The sequence below is a fragment of the Nesoenas mayeri genome (genome assembly GCF_963082525.1).
Source record: "Nesoenas mayeri genome assembly, chromosome: 6".
NCBI classification, from domain to species: domain Eukaryota; kingdom Metazoa; phylum Chordata; class Aves; order Columbiformes; family Columbidae; genus Nesoenas; species Nesoenas mayeri.
Window position 1 is genome coordinate 23,544,384 of NC_137545.1, and position 22,416 is coordinate 23,566,799.

Below are 22,416 nucleotides of genomic sequence, written 5' to 3' on the forward strand. Positions count from 1 at the left end.
GCGGGAAGGCAGCGGTGCCGCTGGAGCGGAGGGAGGCGCTGCCTGCGGCGGGCACGGCGGGGGACCTGCCTCTGCCCTCCGCCGACAGGGACGTGAGGACTTCCCAAACAAACGTGCCCCGGCCGGTGCTGGCCTTCCCTGCGGGCGGGACCCCGCCGGCGCCTCAGTGAAAAGCCCAGAAAATGGCCAAGGGACTGGTAAATGAAACATCCGAAACAGTACTGGAGGGCCTTAGGGTTACTCCGGGAGTACCTGGCATCATTAGGAGCTGTAAAGAATTAAAATGGGATTCTGTACCAACTGTACACAAAAAGTTCCTGATGATCTTCTCCTGTATCTCTGTATTGCCACTCAAAGTTAATTTCTATTTAACTTAAAAGTAAGTACATGAATCTTTGTAACAATGCATCAATCTGTGAGCACCTTCAAAATTAACTACATTTACACAGAAGTATGTACCTCCTTTGAAGGGTTTTAATTCAGACGAGTGGGTATTTGGGTTAGTAATTGTACGTACCAGGAGGTAATCAAAGTCCTGTGACTGGCTGTTGAGAAGTTTGTTAAAAGCAGGAAAACTAATTATCTCCTGAATTTCTGGGGAAAAAAAAAAAAAAAAAAAATAAGAGGAAGGTTGACCTCTTTGAGTCCTGAAATCCTGAAGAAGCTGGTGACTGGACTTCTGTTCAGTAAATCAATACTGGCTTCAGCACAACATACATTGGTCAATCTCGTTTGCTTTCCCTATGGTTCCAACTTAAAATTTAAGGTAAGTTTATCTAGCAGTTTAAATTTGTTTTAGTCATTATTAATTGATTTAATCCAAATGTACTTGACAAGTCAAAAGTAAAATGATCAGCACTTTGTAAATGAAAAATCCGTATGATTTGCAGAAGGCGCCTTCGTGTGAACATGGAATAGTTTTTCTGTAAAGCAGATGAGATGCCTTGGAGTTCTCAAGTGAGTTTGCACAAGGCCCGAGATTCTAGAAAAAGGTAAGAACCGCCCTTTGGGATTACCTGGCAGGGTTTGGGTCTCACTCTGTTACTTGCACACTTGTGTAGTGTGTAACTAAGGTGATCTGGATTTGCTAGCAGAAGGCTGCAGGAGCTGTTCCAGCTATGAATTTTACAGTTAGAAAAACTGTTACAAACCCAGTTAAAAATTTTACATGCTGTTTCTCTACACCACTACAGATCTATAATAAATAAAATAGGGGATATTTTATTAGTTTGAGTTAGTTTCATATTCATAAGCATGCAATATATGAGGTATATATATGACCAACAACAGACAAAAAGTCAAAAATCCAAAACCTTTGATAGATCCAGAACAGGTAGTCAAAATTGGTCATGGTAAAAGTCCTGGTTGTGATTTCAGAAAGAATTTCAGAACAATCTGAGGTGGTTATCATTCTATCTAAATGTCCTTGTTATTATCAGTGGTGGTGAGAAAAGGTCCAGAAATATGACCTGGAGATACATCTCTACAACGTAAGGAATATATATGTTGCAACATATGTTAGATTTGTGTTCCAGAACTCATAGATTTTTATAATTCTTTTATGCTCTGGAAAAAGTTAATGTAAAATAATGTTAATTCCAGTACAGTGAAGCCAAACTATTGAACTTCACCCTTTCTGAACTTCAGCCGCTTTGTGATTTTTCTAGACAAGGAGCACTTTTTTGCTTCCTCAGAATGTTATATAAACGTTGGTTTTATTAATATGACCTTAATACTCAAGATGACCTTGGAACTTTGATTTTTTAAAAATTTCCTTTGGAAGATCTAACTGGCTGCATGTTCCCTTTCCCCATACATTTCCTGACATTGCAGCTCATGGGGCAAGCGCAGAGTGAATAACAGTGCAGAGGCTGAACCTGCGCATGGTGTCCGCCTGTGGCTTGGCTCCAGGAAGGGCCTCATGAAAAAGCTGGGCGAAGGCCTTCCCGGGTTGTGTTCTGCGGGCACAGGGAGGGGCGTTGATCCCTTTCTTTCCGTATTTAACCGCGCTGGGTGCTGAACTTGGCCGCTTCAGCAGCGTAAGCCCGCGCTGGCAGACGCCTCGCATCCCGCACGCAGGGCCGGGGCCGCGGCTCTGACCCGCCGGCAGCTGACCGGCCGGCAGCTGACCCGCGCCCGCCGCCCGCCCCGCTGGGCAGCCTGCTCCGCCGCCGCACGGGCTCTGGAGGCCGCCGGAACCACATCTGCGGTAGGCGGGAGGAGAGGGCACGGCCCGGGCAGCGCCGCTTTCCCGCTATTCTCCGGCGGCGCGCGCCGGTACGCGCTACCGGGCTGCGGCCGCGGCCCACGACCCGTCCCGCGGGGGAAGGGCAGGCGGTGCGAGGTGGTTCCGGGGGCGGGCCCGACGCTTCCTCCCGCCTAGCAGGGCCGTGGTTATCCTCTGCCCCGAGCGCACGCGTGTCGTGCAGCCCCCGTTAGGCTAAAGGCGGCTGAGGGAGGGCCGGGCGGCGGCGGGAGACGAGCCTGACGTCGCCGTTTGTCCCTGTGAGCAGGGCGCCATGGGGCTCTGGCCGCCCCTCGCCGCCGCCTTAAGCGCCGTGTGGTGGCTCAGCCCCTTGCCCAGCTCCTTCCGAACCGCTTCTGGATCGCAGTCTCCCCGCGGGAGGGGAGCAGGTGCGCGGGCGGGCTTTCCGCGGGTGCGCCGGAGCAGCGGGGCCAAGGGCCGCGGGAGGCGGGCAGGGGGAGGTAGGCCGCGGGGCCGGGCTGCTGGGCTCGGGAAAACAGAGCAACTCCGGCAGACGGGTGAAGAACACTCTGTACCCCACAAGCAGCTCTCTTGACACTTAGTTGCTTAAATACTTAAAACTTTTTATATTTCCGGGAGGGTAGGTGTTTTCATTTTCTCCTTTGTGGAAGGCTTCCTGGGTCACTGTAGTTTGTAATACAGCCTTGAAAATGCTTATTCTGTTTCAACTGATAAGAGAGGATGTTAAAGAATCTCTTGTCCTTTTAGTATATATTTTGCATGGTAAGTCAAACACTTCAGAAACAGTTCTTTAAGTAGATACAAATTTCCTATTTTTAATCTGTCTAAGTTTCAAAACATTTCCTATTGGTTTCCTTTTTATAAGGTGTTAGAATTAATTGCAATTTAAAATTGCAAGCAAGTTTGTGGTAAATTACTTATATTTGCTGAATACCTTCCAGGAAGAGAAACATTTGGAAACTTCTTGCAAATTGTTTTAGGTAGCGATCCTGGTTCCCAGTCATTAGAAGAGGGGCTGTAAGGGCCACTGCAGCACAAGAAGATGCAAAGATGCATTACCTGGGCTTACAAGGAAATTATTATTTTTATATTCTCCATGTGTCTACTTTGTCCTGTCTTCTGGCAGTTTAGCTTGACAGTACTGTGGGGAAGTAAATGTGAATTGAGACTGTAACTATTTTTTTCATCAGATGAACGTTTGAACATAGAGGAACAGTAAGCAAGGCAAAAATACTCTAATAATAAAGTAAGCTGTAGCTTACCATGACGTTATTAGAGGGGAAATGCTTTTTTATCTCTTTAAACTAAGTAGTTTGTATCATTTAATAGGTGTAATAACTCTTTTGCAGCTTCTGGTAAGAAGCTGTTAATGGAACAGTCCATCACTTTTGCTTTTCATTATTGTCACTGTGTCTCATTTGCTCTATCTATGTCCATCTACATGGCAAAAGGGAACAGAAAAAATATTTTTAATTAACTGGAAAAGCCATGGGGTAAAAAAAATTGTCAAATGGTCTGGTAAACGTGGTTAATTTAGTACTTGAGACTTTGTGGAAGATTACTAGATTGTGATTTAACAGTGGCTTGACCAACCCTTTATCTGTATTTTAGCTTATTTAATACACAGTGTAAAATCTTGTAAGAAGTCAAATGCATTTCTAAAATGTAACTAAGTACTAAGAAGGAAAAGCAAAAAATACTTTTTATGGAGATTACATGGAATAAATAATATGACACAACTTTTCTCAGTGATAAAGTGGAATAAATTCTTTGTAAAGACAACTATCATATGGAACAAATAGAAGTAATAAAAGCAATCTCTGAAAAAGGACTATAAACCAGATCATTATCGTAAAAGGTGCTTAATACATAATATCTGGAAAATTTGTACCTTTTATATGCTTTCATTTTGCATAGGGAATAAAACATTTCATATTAAAGCACATGGCGAATTAAAAATTACTTCATTTTAGCTTTTCTTGTATCAGCCCCAGTGTCAGCAAGAGCAGTATAGTACAATATGTCATATGGCTTTTTATTCTCTGAAGCTGATTGTGCAGACATCAAAAGAAATCCAGCTATATCCATCTGCTCAAATAAGAAGGTTTTTTCTTTCTCAGTAGACCCAGTATGTGCTGCTGCCATTGCCTGGATAATGTTACTCTGATGGAATCATGCCTACAGTTGAAGAGCATTCAAATTTGCTGAAGTTATGGTATGTTGATAATTTTCTGTTGCTAATGATTATATCTCCTAAAGCAAGATTTCTAGGCTTTTCCATGATCTCTGAGTTAAGGGAATTTGATGGGTCTTTTCTGGTGTACCATGATATTTACTGCCCATGGTTTGTGTTTTACAGCTTGGAACCAATTTTGAAGATTGTAGAATACCTAGTTGGTAGCACTGTGTACACATTAGGAGATATATTAAGAAAACAAATAAATACTTGCCAAATTTCTAATACATAAGGATGTAGCTTCTACTATGATAGACACAGAATAGTAGATATCACTGTGGGATGGATGTACCTATAGAGCCAGAGGAATCCAGTGGTGCCAGCTCAGCTGCTCTTGCCATCTTACTTCCTTTTACCATCAATAGTTGGATTTTCTGGCAGTTCCCACACCTCAGTTTGGGATTGTGGAGTGGCCTAGTGAGAACAAGCTTCACTTGACTTAGTCATGCAGTGCCTGCATGTTAAAAAGTTCAGCTTTGCCTTCTCAGTAGTGGTATGATAGTACATCTGCTTTTAAAGGCAGATTTCTAAATTTGAAAGCTTACCAAGTGGATTGACTTCTCTTAGTGATTGAGAGCATGTCAGTGTTCATTGTTGGAAGCTTCCCTGAGAAGAAACCAGGCTGTAGGTTCTTCTCAATCTTACCTTACTCAGAACATTGAAAGATAGAGACATTTGGTTTTTAGTGAGTAGATATGGCTGTACTTACCTGCTTTAATTCTGTCCCATTACAGGTACCTCAGAATTGAATTATTCTTGAGACAGTGACCATACAGGATGAAACAAAAATGATCTTCTGTTTTTCAAATACTTGAGTTTGTTCTTTGTAACAACATGGTTTACTGTGAAAAGTGAAAGAATCTTTCTGGACACTTTAAAAGATAACTGGGTGGATAGCAAAATGCTTTGTTTGAGGCAAGTTTGTTTGTTTACTCTGAGACATTACCAAGCTCGGACTCTGAGTAATGATCTGCTTTTGAGCCAGATAAACAGCTGTACCCATGAAGATGAAGTGTTCAGCCTTGTTGGAAGGAACAAGGCCAGGCTTTCTGAAAAACATGTGGGAATTGCACTGAACATGCTGTGGCAATTGCAAAAGAGGAGGCCACTTCTCTTAAGGACTAGTGACTATATTAGAAATCACTCCCAGTTTCTTGCCCTTTGCATTTTAGCAGAAAACAAGGTGGAACACATGGAAGATGAGGCCATAGTGGACACCCTATATAGTATTCTGAGGTAAGCAGCATTATGCTGACTTCCACATCTATGCATTTTACAGTTGGTGATAAAAAGAGATGGAATTTTGATTACAAAGCAATCCTATAAGAGAATGAGAGACTACTCTGCCCCAGCTTCTGTACTCTGAATGTGTGACACAGACAACTTAATGTCCTGGACCTCAGTTTTTGAGATGCAGGCAGAACTGATCTATTTTGCGCGCCCAGTAAATGGAATTATGATTGTTAATGCGCAAATGCTTATCATCTGTTTGAATGGAGGGAGCAATAGAAAAGCAAAACTTTATAATAAATAATGAAAGGATATATGTCTTAATTCTTGATAACTTTTGAGGGAAACTTCAAACTATTATGTCTTTCTTCTGAAGGCTCAATGTTGAAGACCACGATTCTCTCGCAGAAGTGCTTGTTACAGAAGCATGGAAAAGGTTAGAAAGGTAAGTACTGTATTACTATGCTTTGTGAATGGTGTAAGTTGCAAGCATTATTTGTTTCATGTGAGGCTCCACAGAGTTCTCAGAGTATTTACAAGATGTTTTAAACATTCTATATTTTAAGTGTCAGTTGTATTTTTGAAGGCTTTGGAAATTATTTTTGTACATATGGAGGCTTTGAGTATTGATGGACTTTGGTACACAAATGCTTGAGAGATTCAGATACTGCAACAATGAGACCAACACTTAAGATTTTGAAATATGTTGTCCATGTAGATTTATGTGTTTGAATTAAACCGCAGTTTTTAATATGTACGGTTTTATCTTAGTGCTTGCTGTCTCACTCTTAAATGGTTGTTAGAATCTCTCTCATCTCAATTTTAGTAAAAACCTTCTGTAGTCAAACATCAACATTTTCCCTTTGTGCGTTTTGTTGTTTTTTTTCTTGAGTTGTGTTGATTTTTTATTTATTTATTTATTTTTAATTTTAATTTTCACTCGTTAATGTCAGGTTAATGGCAGAACCTAGTGTCAGTCTTGGTACCAGTGTCACAGAATCACCTCTCCCAGCTTAACACCTAGGGCATCTTGACAAGTGAATAAATTCAGTGTAGCTGAATGACACAAAATGACATTCAGGTAACAAATTGCTCACATTCATTTTAGCTATTTCACATAATTGCTTGAGAATGTAGCCTTTATAGATTTCTTACACTGATCTGGTTAAGTGAAGAACTTCTGATTTTTTTTAGACCTCCAGATACACAATATGCTTTAATATGAAATACCTAGGTGTTTTGGCTAAGTCCAAGGTACCACTGTAGGTGATACCAAGGTATCACTGTAGGTACCTAGATATTTTGTTTCCTTGTTTTGTAATTTGAGTGTAACGTTGTCTTTTATGTAATCATTCAAGTAGATTTTTGTCTTTAATTATTCACTAGAAAGAAAAGGTAAATATTCTCTCTTCCTTTGTCTTGACAGGCTTAGTTTGCCAGCTTTGTCTAAATTTGCACTGTGTTTATACAAGCAGCACAGACACTGCAGTCCTGTAACTGGCAAAGTAGCTCATATTGTGGACATGAAACTAGATTCTATACAGGATATAAGGTAAGCGTCAGAATGAAACTGAGTAGCAGGAGAAGCAACATGTCACAGTTACTGGGCTGCCTTTGCTGAACACTGTTCCTTGTTCTCAACTGGAGTTCGCTTTTCTTCAGTTTGGAGTTTGTTGGAAAGAGATGATTTGTCTTAGTGCATTGATTTTCATGGACAGGTCCTGCTGAGGTGAATTAATTTTCCCCATGATTTTCCAAATAATTTCTTTATAACCAATTTAAACACTTCATTAAAGCTAACGTTCTACTTACAGTGGAAAACCAGCAGATATTGCTTTATCCTGATTCTAAATTTTACATGGACTTTTTTAGAATTTAGAGGCTATTGACTCACCAGAAGATGTTTTTCTTCCTTGACATTGATAGTTTCTCTATAGTTTGTGAATAGCAATAAGAAGTCTTAAAGCAATGTTATTTTTATTTATCTTCAGAACATTTTTTTTTTGGTCAAGCTGAATTAACCAGTTCTCTTGCTTGCAGGTCTAATGCCTTACCCTAATATTAAAATTACTTAAAACTCAGCCCTAGTCAGAGAAGTCCAAGCCACTTTTTCTTGCCTCTCTTTCCCCAGGGCCATTATAGCAAAGGCTGTTCTTCCTTTTTTTCTGCTTTATACAGCACCAGCAGTCCCAACACTTACTTTTGTGGACCTGAGGAACCTGCTTGTGAAAGTCATTGTGTGGGACTGCATTTCTTTGCAGAAATGACTCTCCTTATAGTCATAAGTTTTATTCTCTTAGGAAGGGATTCTTTCTTTAGGAGTGACGATAACTCTTCCTCCCATCCTATCACATGAGAGTTGTTTGAGTTTTCTTTAGTTTCCATTGAACATTAAAGATCGTTTTGCAAATTTAATCAGACAAGACAGGGTCTTGCCTTAGGCAAAAGCTTTCATCACATTCAAGTCTGTAAGGGATGGCTGAAAAATACCAATCATTTTGAAAATTCACTGAAAGCAGAAATTTTACTTTGGTAGAAGAAATGGTTTTTACCCATCTGTTTTTTCTGTGTTGGATTTAAAATTCCTTTGTGGAAGTCAGCAGCACCCTGACTAATGTTCCTTTCTTTGTGTAGCTTATTTAAGAAATCTAAAATGTATAACTTATGCTCACTGTGTAAGTGTAAAATCTTTTGAATTTTTTTAGGATCTTGTCAGTTTTGATGATCAGCATATCTGATGTTATCTCGCAGAGTTTTAGAGATCGATTGCTACAGAAAGCTGAACAGCTCCTGGAAGATAAGCATGAAGTGCACTTCAACTATGCCAAAAGAATACTACAGTTTCTGCAAAGTACTAAACTGAGATATCACCCATTGCTAGAAAAATGCAATGAGATTTTCCTTAGAAGTGCCTCCCATCTTGATATACACAGTATTAGTCTTATTTTTGGACTGTATGAGCAGCTGGGTTTTGACAATGCTGAATTTCGCTTGGTTGCCAAACAGCTATTGTCTGAAACTATAGATGATTGTTATGATCCTGAAACCTTTGCAAAATTATTTTCTACTCTTGGGCCTATGGCAAGCTCCAACGTAAGAGAAAGGTAAGTTTATTAACAATTTTGTCTTATTTATGATATTTATGTAGTCTTGCACAGAAGTTAAAACTGTACAGCTGTCAGGTGGAATTTCTGAGCTTATCCTGAGCTGACCATTTTGTTACCTACTTGTAACATTGTAGCAATGTATTATTTAATGGTGGAAACACTGTTGCAGCAGTTTGTCTTGAAACAGTTGCATAGGAATCTGGATCCATGAGCAAAGGGCTGTGTGTACTGTCATGCAAGGCTGTCTTTCACTCTTACCTCATAGAGTACAGCCTTCCTTTCACAGTGGATGGTAGTAAAAAACTGGCTTTCTCCTGAGAAATATATGCAGTGGTATGTGTTGCTTTTTCCTTTTTAAGGCGGTAGCTGAAACAGCCTGGGGCTTGTCCTACCCCAGTTTGCTGTACATCCTATTCCATATGAAAGGTTGTTAGCAGGGAACACTTTTGCATTTATTTATCAATTAGAGCATGGTACTGTGTGGCAGATTTTTCTCTGCCTGTTTTTCTTGTGCTACAAAATCCATTAGTCATAGTCTCTCGAAGTCTGCAGAATTTGCTGTATTAATTACACTTAGGCCTATTTTCAGACTTTTCTTTGTGAACCTCTATTCAGAGATCTGCATATACTGCAAGCCTGTGTTGGTTTTGCTGTACCTGATTTAGTTCCAAAAGCTTTTCCTAGATTTTTTTTTTTTTTAAATATATTTTGCTTTTGGTAAAAAACAGTGTGAGGAAAAAATAGTAATTAGTTTTATTTGCCCCAGAACCAGTTCAACTCATGTTTGATTCTGTTATCTGTAGCTTGCTGATTAATGGTGAACTGTTCAGTGTCTTAGAGTCCTTTCCCTGCTTCTTGTCTACTCTCAGAATTGTTGGACTTGTTGATTTGTAGCGTCAGAGCAATATGTACTGATCTAAGACACTCACATCTTTTTTTCTGTGCCACACCGATCAACTGTTTAGAAGAAGGGTCCACAGAATGAAGGTCTCTAGTTTGGGGGAATTTGTTTTCCTGCATTTTCTGAAGTAGTGTATTGGCTCTTTCCCTCCTAGACAAAGAAAATGGCTGCAATCTTTGGAGATTTTCAACTGTTTTTCTTTAGAAAATATCTTTTCTTCTTCAGGTTGCTAGTAACTGCAGCGTGCATGGCAGAAGAATTTAGCGGTCATCAAGTATTGGTAATACTGAAGACAATGCAGAAAATGAAATGCAGAAATTCTCATCTACTCAAAAAGTAATTTTTTGGATACTATTAAGAAGTTGTATTGTCTAGCTAAGCTACTTCCATTTAGTGTGAAAAACTGTGATATCCAGTAAGCTGGGAGTGGAGAGTGTGTCACTTGCACACGGATGCATATACACCATACATAATCAGGTATTTAGACTATCACAGCTTGACCCAAAAGTAATTGAGCCAATTCAGAAATTTCATAGAAGGGCATTTCAACCCTAGCAAGTTAATGTAATAAAATTTTTGGCTTATTTACAAAGGTGTGATCCTACCTGAGTAAACTTAGCCTCTAACAGTTATTGTAAACTGGTGGGACAAATGACAGTATAATAAGCTGCAGAGAATGTGTCCTATCTAGGAGATCCTGTTACTGATATGAATCATTTCTTCAAAAATTATTGTGCCCTACTTTAAACTACTAAGTCTTGCATCTTTAAGAACCTGGACCAGATTTTCTCCAGTTGTAAACTGGGATAAATAGGGAGTGGTGATTTCTTTCATACAATGAAGGGAAAAGTAGTTGGTGTTTTGGGCACAGAAGATATAGCATCAGGTATGTCACAGATGCAGTTAAATGCATGTTGTGAGCAATAACTGTGGATTGAATGTAGTTGTATGAACCAAATAGATCATTGGAAGCAAAAGGACAAGTAGTACTGTGGAGCAGAGTGGTCTTAAACGGAAGACCAGGTGAATTTGTGCTTTTTCTCCTTGAATCTCGCTGTCTAAAGAAGGTCTTAAGGTATTGTCTTTTCCTGCAAATTAGCCTGCTCTTGCAGCTTTAGACCAACGTAGCTGTAGCAACCACTATTATAAGTGAGTACGGAGGGGCTGAAGCTGGTGATACTGTTCTACTTTATCTCATTCTTGGTCCCCTCTAAATTTAGCTGATTGTAAAATCTACAACCGAAGTTTTGTGATGAGGGCTGTAATTTTGCAATTCAGTAAGTGGAGAGAGGTTGCTGTGTCTTAGTGGGACAGCATCAAAACTGGAGAGGAGTGGAGGTGTGTGCAACCCTCCAGCTCGGTACTGTGCTCCACAGGACAGCCCTTCTTCAGGTGGGATGTTATGTTCTGCAATATCTGCTGTATTGGCATAACACCATGTCTTCTTTTTCTTTTTGTATTCAGAATGGCTTCTGTTCTGCACAAACACTTGGATAGCTATCATGTGTTACAGTTGGTAAAGTTAACACAGTACTTGGTGGTGTTGCGTTTTCACAATCTGGAGCTGTTTGCTAAGCTGAAAATATTACTATTTCGGTAAGCATGTATTCTTGGAAATGTAGATATTTAAGTATTAAACAGTTGTCTATTTAATATTTTAAATAACAAGCTAAGATGTTAAATTGTTTTGTTTTCATAAAATATGAAGAAGTAGCAAACTGTTACAAATATTTGATTACATTAAATACATAAATCAGAGGATAGAAAGTGTATATTTTCTTAACTGTAGACTCAAAAGTATGTGCTATATTTTTTAAAATATATTTTTTTACCCCTTACCATTTGGCTGCTGCAATATAATGACATCGAACAGGAAATCTTTATTGGTACTTTATAGGAAAGGTAGGTATTAATGTTGTCTTTCATGCTTGAAGGAACAAGTAATGAAAAATATACACTAAGAATGCCATGGTTGGGACAAGTGAAAGTGTGAAGCAGAAGTTTTCTTTTGGTTGAAGAACTGTCTAGCTAGTTCTCAGGCTTGTACAGTTGCAGCATAGAAAGGGAAACCATTTCTAGACTCATGAGAGGAGTTATTTGCCACTGTTGCTTCCATTGCTAAGCCTCTATAGGAACGTAGTGCTCTGGCTGTACAGGTTTTTTGTGGATGATACCTTCATGATCCTCAGGCACCTCAGACCCTGCTGCTCCCCAGGACAGAAATCACTGACTGCAATGATCCTTGTCTTCTTCCCTTTTCCAATTTTGAATAAATTAGAAAGAAGAAGTTAATCTCAAGGAAAAAAGATAGTGGTCACTAATTGTGTGAATTTCTACCATGTCATTAATATTCTACTTGTTTTATATTTGATATGCAGCTTTTGCCTTTAAAAGTAGAATCTTCATGCATGTCATTTACTTGTGGTTTGTTGTTTGTTTTTTTTGGTTTTTTTTTTTTTGAACATTTGCACTTTGTCAGTACTGATGGTCTGTTTTTATTTCTGTCTCTCTTCCAGTTTTTTGAAATCTAGTGTCATACCTGCTGATACTGCTGCAATAATTCGTATTCTGGCCATGCTTCCTTCATTTCAAGTGGAGGAAATAATTATAAACAAAGCAGCAGCCGTTCTGCCACAATGCAGGCTTCATCATTTGAATTCCATTGCCACAGCTCTTGTCAAATGGAGTCATTATGACCAGTTACACTGGCAAAACAATTCTGAGCTATGTGCAAAGCTCCTGCAAAAGCTAAATGACTGTGGATTTCAGAGACTTCAGAAAGCCAACAACTTAAACCTTCTGTTGGAAGAACTTACACATGTGAATGGAGAGTGGTTTGAAGAAGTCCTCAATGAGGAAACTGTGGCCATGTGTCAACGCTTGATAGACCAAATAACGCGGGCAAATGTATTACAGGTGTCTTTTTTCCTTGTAAAAACAAACCACCGTTGTACACCATTACTTGACAGAATAGCTTCTGTGGCTGTTGAAAATATACACAAGGTATTAGAGTTTTTCTTTCTATCTACTGTTTAAGTTATTCAGTAAGAAAGGACAGGTTAGTAGTTAATGTTTGTCAGAGCACAACCCACACAGAGTTCTTCAGTGTAACTGATTTGGAGCTCATCCTTTTCTGTGTTCACTCAGAGCTGTTTTACTTTCATGTATATTATTTTGTACTTACTTTCTTCTCTTTAATTTTCTTTTTTTTTTATTGTATCGTTCAGTCAGTGTTAGGTCAAGCATAATCCTTTGTATTCAGCTTTACATTTGAACATCTTAAATATTTTTTTTAAGCTCTTTAAAAATAGTCACATCACATGGTGTATATTTTTACAGTACACGTTCTTGTAGGTATTTCCCCAATAGAATCATAGAATAGTTTGGGTTGGAAAGGACATTTGAGGGTCATCTAGTCCGACACTCCTGCAATGAGAAGAGACATTTTCAACTACATCAAGTTGCTTGTCTTTTTGATCAAAATTACTGGTTTTTCTTGCTTTTTTTCTCCTTCTCAATTTGGTATTTATATAGATCTTTGATTTTATTCTATGGCAATTTAGTTTATTTAAGAGCATTTAATACAAAACCTTTTCAAAAGCTCCTTAAAGTCTAAGCATATGGAAACATTTGGATCATCTACATGAAGTAGATTTTAAGTTTTCACCATGTCTGTAATTTTAATTATTTGTATATTTGAGGTTTTAAAAATATTTTTCTCCAGCAAAAGTTGACAAAAGAATTTAGAAAATAGCTAATCTAGTCTTCAATTTCCTAATTCTGAATGAATTATAAACCCCTTTTTTATTGTAAAACAGTATTAGGATATTTTACAGTGATTTGATTTAGGATGTCTTTTTTTTCCAGATCCACCCCTTAGAAATTTGTTTTATTCTCCACCTTTTCTCTGCTCTGAATTATGACCCTCCTGCCAATGAAGAGTTCTTTGAGAGCTGTATCCAACATCTTACTTCTAACTTGAGTAAGTGTATTAGACAAAGATATTATGACATCAAATAAATATCATTGGAAGATACTATTTGTACTGCATAAAAATGGGTATAGAATGGCATTTTTTTTAAGCAAAGTGTGACTGTATGTTACTACCAGTACTCTGCCTGCTGGGGTTAAACCACGACAAGAATTCGATGTATGCGTCTGTTGTTTTTTTCTGGCTTCATTTCACCGTTTAAAAATTACTGTTGGTAAGGGAACTAGCAAGGTATCTTGAGCGTAGTAAAAAGCAAGTAAAAATTCTGAATAATTTGCTGTGCTGTTATTGGATAGAATTGTTGTGGTATTCCCCAAGGAATCATCATTTGAGGAGAGGATAGATTTTGTGATTCATCACAAAGAAATGGAGAAGTTGTAGAGGAAATGTGTAGAGACTTTTTTTGTTGATTGGTGCAGCCCTGCAGGACTGTGAAAATTTGGTGGCTACTGAAATATTTTGGAGTTACCTTGTCTTTAAGACTAATTAGTTTGGTCCTTCAAAGAACTGCCAAGAGTTACTTTACGCCTTGGTGCAGTTAGCAGAGGTTGTCATTAATCTGCCTGTACGTTCATTTAGTATGTTAAGAGAGAAACCTGGGTGATTTGGGCAGGCATTGCAAATCCTTTCAACTTTACGTCATGTGTTAATATGAATTTCTGTTTGGTTTTTAAAGGTTGTTTTGAAACTCACCACTTGGTGCTGCTTGGTCATGTTTTGGCAGTGGCTGGGTATTTTCCACCAGTTCTGATAAAGAAGATATTTAACATTTCTTTCCTAAGAAAATTGGATTCTCAACTTGAAGGTAAATACCTAGCACTCTGATGAATTTGATTATGTACCATTGGGCATAAAATGAAAATGTGTACGTGTATATGACCTCAGAAGTAGAATTACTCTTTAAATGATTCAGTGTTCTAGAAAGACCCCTCTATATAATTCAGTCATTATTTGAGTGCTAAAACGGAAGGAATGAACAAAAATACATGCTTTGTTTTAAAACTACAGGTTCGTATTACAGGTGAGAAAAGCTCATTCAAAACAAATTTTATAGTCAGCTTATTGTACTCAGTATTTAACGGTTCTTGAATTTTATTAGAAGTAAAATTACTTGGGTGTGATATTTATTACTAGAAATAGTCACAAAGCTTAAGAAATAATGTGGGATTCTTGTCTGCAAGAAATGAGTCCCACCAATCTCTTCTCTCTAAATAAGAGCCTGTTTGGTTGTTTCCTTCCTCTCTACCCATACATTGCTTGCTATCAATGTACTGTTGCCACTTTGCCTTCAACCACTTCATTAAAAGACAAATGATAGAAGAGAGTTTACATTGCTGCTTTCTTCTGTGTTGCTGTGGTTCTTAATACTGAGTAAAACTGTTATTTTTCATTTTTTCCTCAGAGATTTTGAGAACCTTTCTAAGATTCTGCAGCATGAATTTTATAAATGCTGTAGTGTAGATATTTGCATCTCCAGTAAAGACTTCAGAGGTAGCCATTTAGTTCAACATGTTGGATTTTTCACATCTTGGTTCACACCTTTTTATTTTGTTTAACTCAGTCCTGTCTGACACCCTAAAGCAGAGAGTCCACTCGCACCTCATGAAGTTGAACAGAGCAGTCTGTCTGGAATGCCCAGAGTTTTACATCCCTTGGTTTCACGAGCGCTACTGCCAACGCATCTTTCGTAACAGTAAGTAACTTAGAGGAAGAGCTTCCCTTGTTACTAGTAATAGCTGGTTTTCAACAGTCTGCTAGATGCTTCTTCTAAGACAGTCATGTTGACACTAGCACACAATAGAAGCTCCGAAAGGCACGCCCCACAATCTGCTGAGGATGTGTTCTTGAAAAGCGCAACCACTTGTTAGCGTGACAGATAGCAAAGCCGTTTTCCCGGTGAGAATCAATGAAATATTTCTACACCAGAAATAAAATGTACATACACAGAAACAGTGTGTAAGGCATGGGGGATGGAGAGGCAGGAAGGAGGATCATTAGGATTGTATACTGGAGGAGGTGGGTCACTTTGATCCAAGCTTCACTTATAAGACTGAACATTTGACAAATTTTTGAAGGTGAGCATTTTTGCTGCCTCCTCTTGAACTCCCTGCTGTCATCTTCCTCAGAAGAATCAAGATCCATCAAGGATGAGGGATGGAGAAGTAGGCTAGTGGTCTAGCATAGCAGCTGAGATATTTCAGAATAGTGATTAGTTCAGAAAATCCAGCTGCTGCAAATTTGGTGCCTCCTTCACTAATTCTCATGGGAGTGATCTGCTTTTCTATCCATTGGACTCAGCCACTTTATTTCTGAGGCTGAAGATGTTTAATGGAGCAAGGTATTAAACAATCTGCAACAGATAGGGGGGTGTGCCTCTGATAGATGCAAAATAAGTAAATACTTATTTAACTAAGTACAATTAAAAGCAAAGAAAATCCAGCAGTTAAAACCTGAAACTAACATGTTTTTAGTATGTCAATGTGAAAAATCCTGGGATGGAAAGTCTGGATTTGAAATCTGTGCTTCATAGGCATCTGCCGCTGTCCACCTGAAAGATGGTCACATGGCCTCTAAATTATGATAGAGTAACACCAGGGATCTGTAGAAAAGCTCTAATTCAGTAGGCTGGCTGACAAAAATGCAGTGTCACAAAATGCTATTTTCAAAACTTCGGCCATGGAAGTTTGATGTATGAATTCTTTATTTTGTCTTTGTAGGCAGTAGCAGAGTAAATCCACTGCGACAGCATGTTCACAGAATGCTGACAGAGATCTTAGGAGGGAGCAATTACGCAAGAATATCTGTTCTCACACCATACTACTATGAAATAGGTGAGAAGTTAATCCTCTAAGGATTGTTGTGGAAAACCCTGATATCACTATTATCACCAAGATTAGGAAATCCCTGGGCAAGTGGCCACAAGATACTGCAAAGAAGAAATGTTGTGTAAAATACAGTTTCTAGAAAGTCCTGTGTAATATAAATAATATTGGGTATCTGTAATTATAGTTATCACTTAGTTTTTCTTAAAGTAAACACAGTACAGATCTAATTATTTTACTTTTTTTTGGTCAGTAAACAGGTTTATTGTGTTTTCTTGCAGATTTTGAGTGCATTCTGGATGAAAATAAAAAGCCCCTTTCCTATATGGCTCAAAATATACCTTTGGATGATATGGAGGGAGTACATTTGAGACATGACATCAAGGATGATGGGAGAAAGGCTCTGCCACCAGGAGCTCAGAGGTTAGTACATCAAATTCTTGCACATTAGTTCTTCCAAGCTTCCAAGTTCAGACGAGGTTTTTGATGCTTATGTCCTAAATGGTTTTTGCAACCCTTAGGCTACTTATTTTTTCTGTTCCTTTTTTCCAAAGCCTTGTGAGGTTTAGCCTTGCCAGGTGGTGGGTTGACCCCAGCTGGCAGCTAAGCTCCCACCCAGTTGCTTGCTCACGCCCCTGCAGAGTGATGAGGAGAGACTCTGGAGGGCAAAAGCAAGGAAGAATCCTCCTGAGTTGTAATTAAGACAGTTTAATAAGTGAAGTGAAGAAAGCAGAAGAAACAAAACAAAAAAGGGAAGTTAGATAAATTTATGCAAATATAGCCACTCAGCACCAGCAGACCAATGCCAGAGCAGTGACTGCTTTGGAAAAACTCCCCATTTTATTGTTGAACATGATGTTATCTGGTGTGGAATACCACTTTGGCCAGTTGAGGTTCCAGCTGTGTCCACTCCCAAGCTCTTGCCAAGGCCAGCACTGGGGGTGCAGAGTGAGAAACAGAGGAGGCAATAACCAAAATATTGGAGTGTTATCAACACTGTTTTGATCACAGATCCAAAACACAGTGCCATGTGGGCCACTATGAAGGAAAGTAACTCCAGTGCCATGAGGATGGAGCCAGGCTCTTTTCGTTGGCAAACAATGATAGGACAAGGGGTAATGGGATCAAGCTGGAACACAAGAGGTTCCACTTAAATTTGAGAAAAAACTTCTTCTCAGTAAGGGTGACAGAACACTGGAACAGGCTGCCCAGGGGGGTTGTGGAGTCTCCTTCTCTGGAGACATTCAAGACCCACCTGGACATGTTCCTGTGTGACCTCACCTAGGCGTTCCTGCTCCAGCAGGGGGATTGGACTGGATGATCTTTTGAGGTCCCTTCCAATCTCAAACATACTGTGATACTGTGATCTCAGCCAGACTCAGTTCACTGATGCAGACGGTGTTCTTGAAACATGTTCCATCAGATTGGAATACTGGTTTCCTCCTGCCTCTTCACATGGAAGCCTTCAAAGTGCCAGTTTGCTGGTTTTGCCATTTGCACAAAAACAGATGGAAGGAGGAAATGCTTTTTCTAAATCATGTGAAGTTCAGAAATCTCTAGATAAAAGAGAGGAAATGTTTTGTCCAGTTTCAGAGAGTTGTTTAGTTTTATTTTTCTATGAATTATCAGGTTTATTTAGTAAAAGTCTTGCTGCAACTATCAATACTGAACTAGAGATACCACTTTTCACTATTCACTATTCAGCTGGAATCTGAAAGCAAATGCACATTTTTGTTGTTTGCAGAATTGCTTTGGAATTTCTTGATTCAAAAGCTTTTAGCAAAGATTCATGTCACCTTAAAGGAGAACCGGCAGTGAAAAAACGACACCTGGAAATGCTGGGGTACCGGGTAGTTCAGGTGAGTGGTCAGCAATATTGTATGTCCTTTCTGAGTTGTATCAATAATGCAGACCTATACATTTCCCTTGCAACAGATTTAAGGATAGCTTAATAGTTAAAAGCACCTACTGGGTGAGAGGAGTTTTGTATTTAGGGTGGAAATTCCAAGCGCTTTCAAGATGGTGTAAGGGCATGCTAGAACTTGCACCTTCTGTAAAAGTGGCTGCAGCAAAACTGAAGTCAAAAGGTCTCACTATTATATTACTGCAGGCAAACTAGCAATCTCAACGTAGCCTGAGTAAAGGAGTATAAATGAAACAAGCATTTCTGTTCAAATCACCAAAGATTTCTACACTAGAAAAAGATTGAAGACATCCTCCTTGAATGATGGACAGTTACAGCAGCTGCAAGGTGGGATATAGACTCTGCCTGTCTGCTGCAGTGACAGTGCTGGGACAGGGGAGACAAAGGGTGAGAGAACTCACAGCCACCAGCACAGAGACATTTGGGTAATGGAGGCTCATGAATGCAGATTCTCCTGTATATATAGTTGCTCACCCACTCTAATTTTAACAATGTTAACGCTCACCTTCCATGATTCTGTTCTACAGATTCCTCACTTTGAATGGAATTCTATGGCTCTGTCAACAAAAGGTGAACAGGTAGAATATCTGAAAAAGCATCTATATGGAACACAGTGATGCCAGACATGTAATCAAAAGCATTTTTTATATAAACCCTTCATGTACCATTGAACTTCTTGTAAACTTATTAAAGAAATCTCTTTGTCTGTGATTGAGCCAGACCAAGGCTTGCCATGAGGCATCAAGTGTCAAGAGATTTAATCCTAAATCTTTAGGGATTGCAAAAGGCACATCACAATGGGCCATGAAGATGTGATAAGGATGCTTAAAATCTCCTATTGTCTGGAAGCTGCTCTTTAAGTATGTGAGTCTGTGACAATTTTGCCATAAAATTACATTGTTGTCTCCTAAATAAAGCACAGAGGCTTAGCCAGATATAAAACTGTCCAAAGAAAAGTTGGAAATACTCTTGACTGTGAGGGAGGAGGCAGCAGATCTACTGTAAACTGTTCTCCAGCATGTGACAGAATGAGCAAGAGGGATCAGACAGTATCTGTACTGTGAAACCAAGAAACTGAAATGCAGATTTGCTAAGAATAGGACTGCTGTTACAGCCACACTGTTTTCATCTTCCAGAACAGAGGTACTGTGGGTAACTGTTGGGGGAGGGTGTTGTGTGTTGAGGAACCTCCAGCTGCTTCTTCTACCCTGTGATGTGGCATGTGCAGAAGAAGTAATGGCTTGAGCCTTCTGCAACACCTTCACATTCGTAAAAGATAAAATAATTCTAGAAGTCTGACAGCCAACAGACCCCTGAAACACCTGTATTCCAGTTAAATGCAACTTGGAAAGAGATACCTGACAGATTTATACAAGATAAGGAGAAAACAATGCTTTTGTCAGACACAGGCACTTACTAGCAACTGGTTAATTCATGAAAGTTATTGTGGCATTATGCATTGGACTAGCCCTTGCTAATAGAACAAAATTACACAAACTATGTAACCTGCCTGTTCTGTAAAGACGACACTGTTCAAAAGAGCAAAAATAGGCTGAAAATTGAGACCAAGAATCAGGACCAAGAAAAGTCTTCAGAGAATGACAACTACCTTGGTTACTAGTGGTGAAAAACATTGCTGGTTTATTTATCATGTTTCAAAGCCATCTGCCAGTTCCCAGGCTTTCTGTGATCACTCAGCCAGCATTTGTGGCAGGAAGCACAAGGTACCGCGATGTTGAAGGAAAACGTGGAATAGCCAGGAGAATGTTCATTGCAGAGTAGTGAACTGTAGCGTGGTCATACTTCTGCAGATCAGCCCATTTTCTGAAGCAGCAATGTGGTGACTGCACCTGCCATTACCTCACGACTGCCAGCTCTGCCCATCTCTTTCACACAAACAATGTGTATGTGTTTTCTTGCCTTTTTAGTAGAAGCAATAGACATTCTTTTAGCGCTTCCTTTGAAACCTGGCAGAGGTAAGTAACTGCATTTCTGAATTGGTCATTATGCACCTGGCTGTCACTATATATATATATCTCTATATTTTTTTTTTTTTTTTTTTACTACTCGGTAGTGGAAGAATATATTTTTATTGACTGAATAAGGACGCTAATGAAAAACCACGAAAAACCGACAGAACTGATCTAAGCTGCAAGGTGTGCAAGGTGCTCTCCTCCTGACACAGCCCTTGTTTTTGTGGGATGACTGAAAAAAATAGCAGATGGTTGTCTGCTTGTAGTATCAAGCAGACAAGGACTCTAAGACATAGAAGATGAGTGTTTGAGGAAATGTCATTGAAGGCACAGAACACAAGAAAGCCACATGCATGTTATATTTTGTATGAACTGGAGAAGACAATCATAAACAGAGATTAGGATTTCAGAATGGGGGCTATAAGTCAGAAGGCTCTTGCATGTCCCTGCTTCTGTACAGTTGGCCTTCAAGTAGCAACCTTGGAGCGCAAGAAAGGTGGCAGTGGTTGCAGCTGCAGTGATCAATGGTGGATGGTCATGTGTTTGCGCTGAACCCTGCTTTTTAGGTAGCCAGCAGTCAACCTGTGCCAACTCAGGTACGTTCAAGTTACATATGGATAAAGTTATGAGTATTCACAATGGGGAGAGGACTAAAACTCGCTGTGAGTGGATTCAGAAAGGGCATCCAAGAAAATCAAAATACAACAGCATTTCAGTAAAATGTGCTGCTTTTGATCCTTGCAGTCATTCTTTCTAAAATACATCAACAAGTGTTAGAGCAGATGGGCTGTTGTAAACCAGTGATTTAACTGGAACCAATTAAAAGATGCTAAAAACAGCTGAAGATGTGGGTACTAAAGGGGGGAACAGAAAAGATGTCCCACAGATTAAGCATCATGTACAGTAACATACTGAGATGAGCTATGATGACTGTGCCTTTGCCATATGTTTACTTCTGCCTCCTAGGAAGGCAATGCAAGGGGTCATTTCATAGCTGGAATTGCTGTTCAGTCAGGTGTGGTGGGCTGCTTTTCCAGTTTTCCTGCTACATCAGTTGTAATTAGAATTAAGACATCCTTTAGATTTATGACACCCTCTTTATTCAATGGAGAAATCCTTTGAAGAGATACTCTATAAAAATAGTGGGCATGCTCTATTTGAAGAAAACAGAGTGCCCTGTTTCACAGAATCGCAATATGGTTGGAGTTGGAAGGAACCTCTGGAGATTGTCTAGTCCAACCCACCTGCTAAAGCAGGGTCACCCAGAGTAGATCGCACAGGAATGTGTCCAGGAGGGTCTTGAATGTATCCAGGAGCCTCTCTGGGCAGCCTGTTCCAGTGTTCTGGCGCCCCCAAAGTAAAGAAGTTTCTCATCATGTTTAGATGGCAAAGGTTGTACTAAGAAACCTGTGTCTTGTCAATATGATAGTGATGATGAGCTGATCATTAAAAGAGACACGATCAAGTGATACTTTTAGAGTTTTAAAAACAACATTTAATTCTTAAAATTTTCAACATCAAAATGCATAAACTCTTTATTAGGTGGAAAAGTCCTCTCTGCCATAGGTATTTGCTGATGATCAGTTCTTCTAGGACTTGTTAATGAATGCTTGTTAATGGCCTCAGATCTCTGAGGAACATCTTCTGTAAAACATTTGCTTTGGAAATAAATACAAAAGCATAAAAAAGTGGAAAATCCTTGTTACCAGAAGCCTAAACATAGTAGATGAAACATTAGAGTTATTGACCTTGTGAACTCTCTCTTTCCTCACGTCTGGCTACTAGTACAGCTTTAGCTGAGGTTGGCATTTCTTAGGCCACATACTATTAGGCCACTTTTCTTTTCAATATGCACTTCAATTCCAGGCTAAATTATTTTTAGAAGGCTCTAACGAAAACACTTTCAAGATATGGCTGAAGAATGCAGGATTTACAAACATTGCTGAATGGGAAAATCAGGCTGTACAAACAACCAGCTAGAATAACATTAGCTACCTACTAGTTG

General features: G+C 39.3%; 1 protein-coding gene across 1 annotated transcript; it reads left to right on the forward strand.

The window, feature by feature from the left end:
• Positions 1-67: 67 nt before the first annotated feature.
• Positions 68-22,027, forward strand: FASTKD1 (FAST kinase domains 1). Its single transcript, XM_080347304.1, has 17 exons — positions 68-379; positions 891-992; positions 4,348-4,442; positions 5,198-5,699; positions 6,070-6,138; positions 7,120-7,245; positions 8,399-8,797; positions 9,927-10,037; positions 11,166-11,297; positions 12,218-12,704; positions 13,569-13,683; positions 14,369-14,497; positions 15,254-15,385; positions 16,410-16,523; positions 16,796-16,937; positions 18,259-18,373; positions 18,966-22,027. Exons 4-17 carry the CDS (start codon positions 5,365-5,367, stop codon positions 19,053-19,055), a joined length of 2,496 nt encoding a protein of 831 aa, XP_080203430.1. The 5' UTR covers positions 68-379; positions 891-992; positions 4,348-4,442; positions 5,198-5,364; the 3' UTR covers positions 19,056-22,027.
• Positions 22,028-22,416: the final 389 nt, after the last annotated feature.

Bases quoted from the DNA above. Each gene is read 5' to 3' on its own strand.
- FASTKD1 (XM_080347304.1), top strand. From the start codon at position 5,365: ATGCTTTGTTTGAGGCAAGTTTGTTTGTTTACTCTGAGACATTACCAA. The intron at 15,386-16,409 runs GTAAGTAACTTA...TTGTCTTTGTAG, and splicing joins CCAACGCATCTTTCGTAACA to GCAGTAGCAGAGTAAATCCA. The intron at 16,524-16,795 runs GTGAGAAGTTAA...GTTTTCTTGCAG, and splicing joins ACCATACTACTATGAAATAG to ATTTTGAGTGCATTCTGGAT.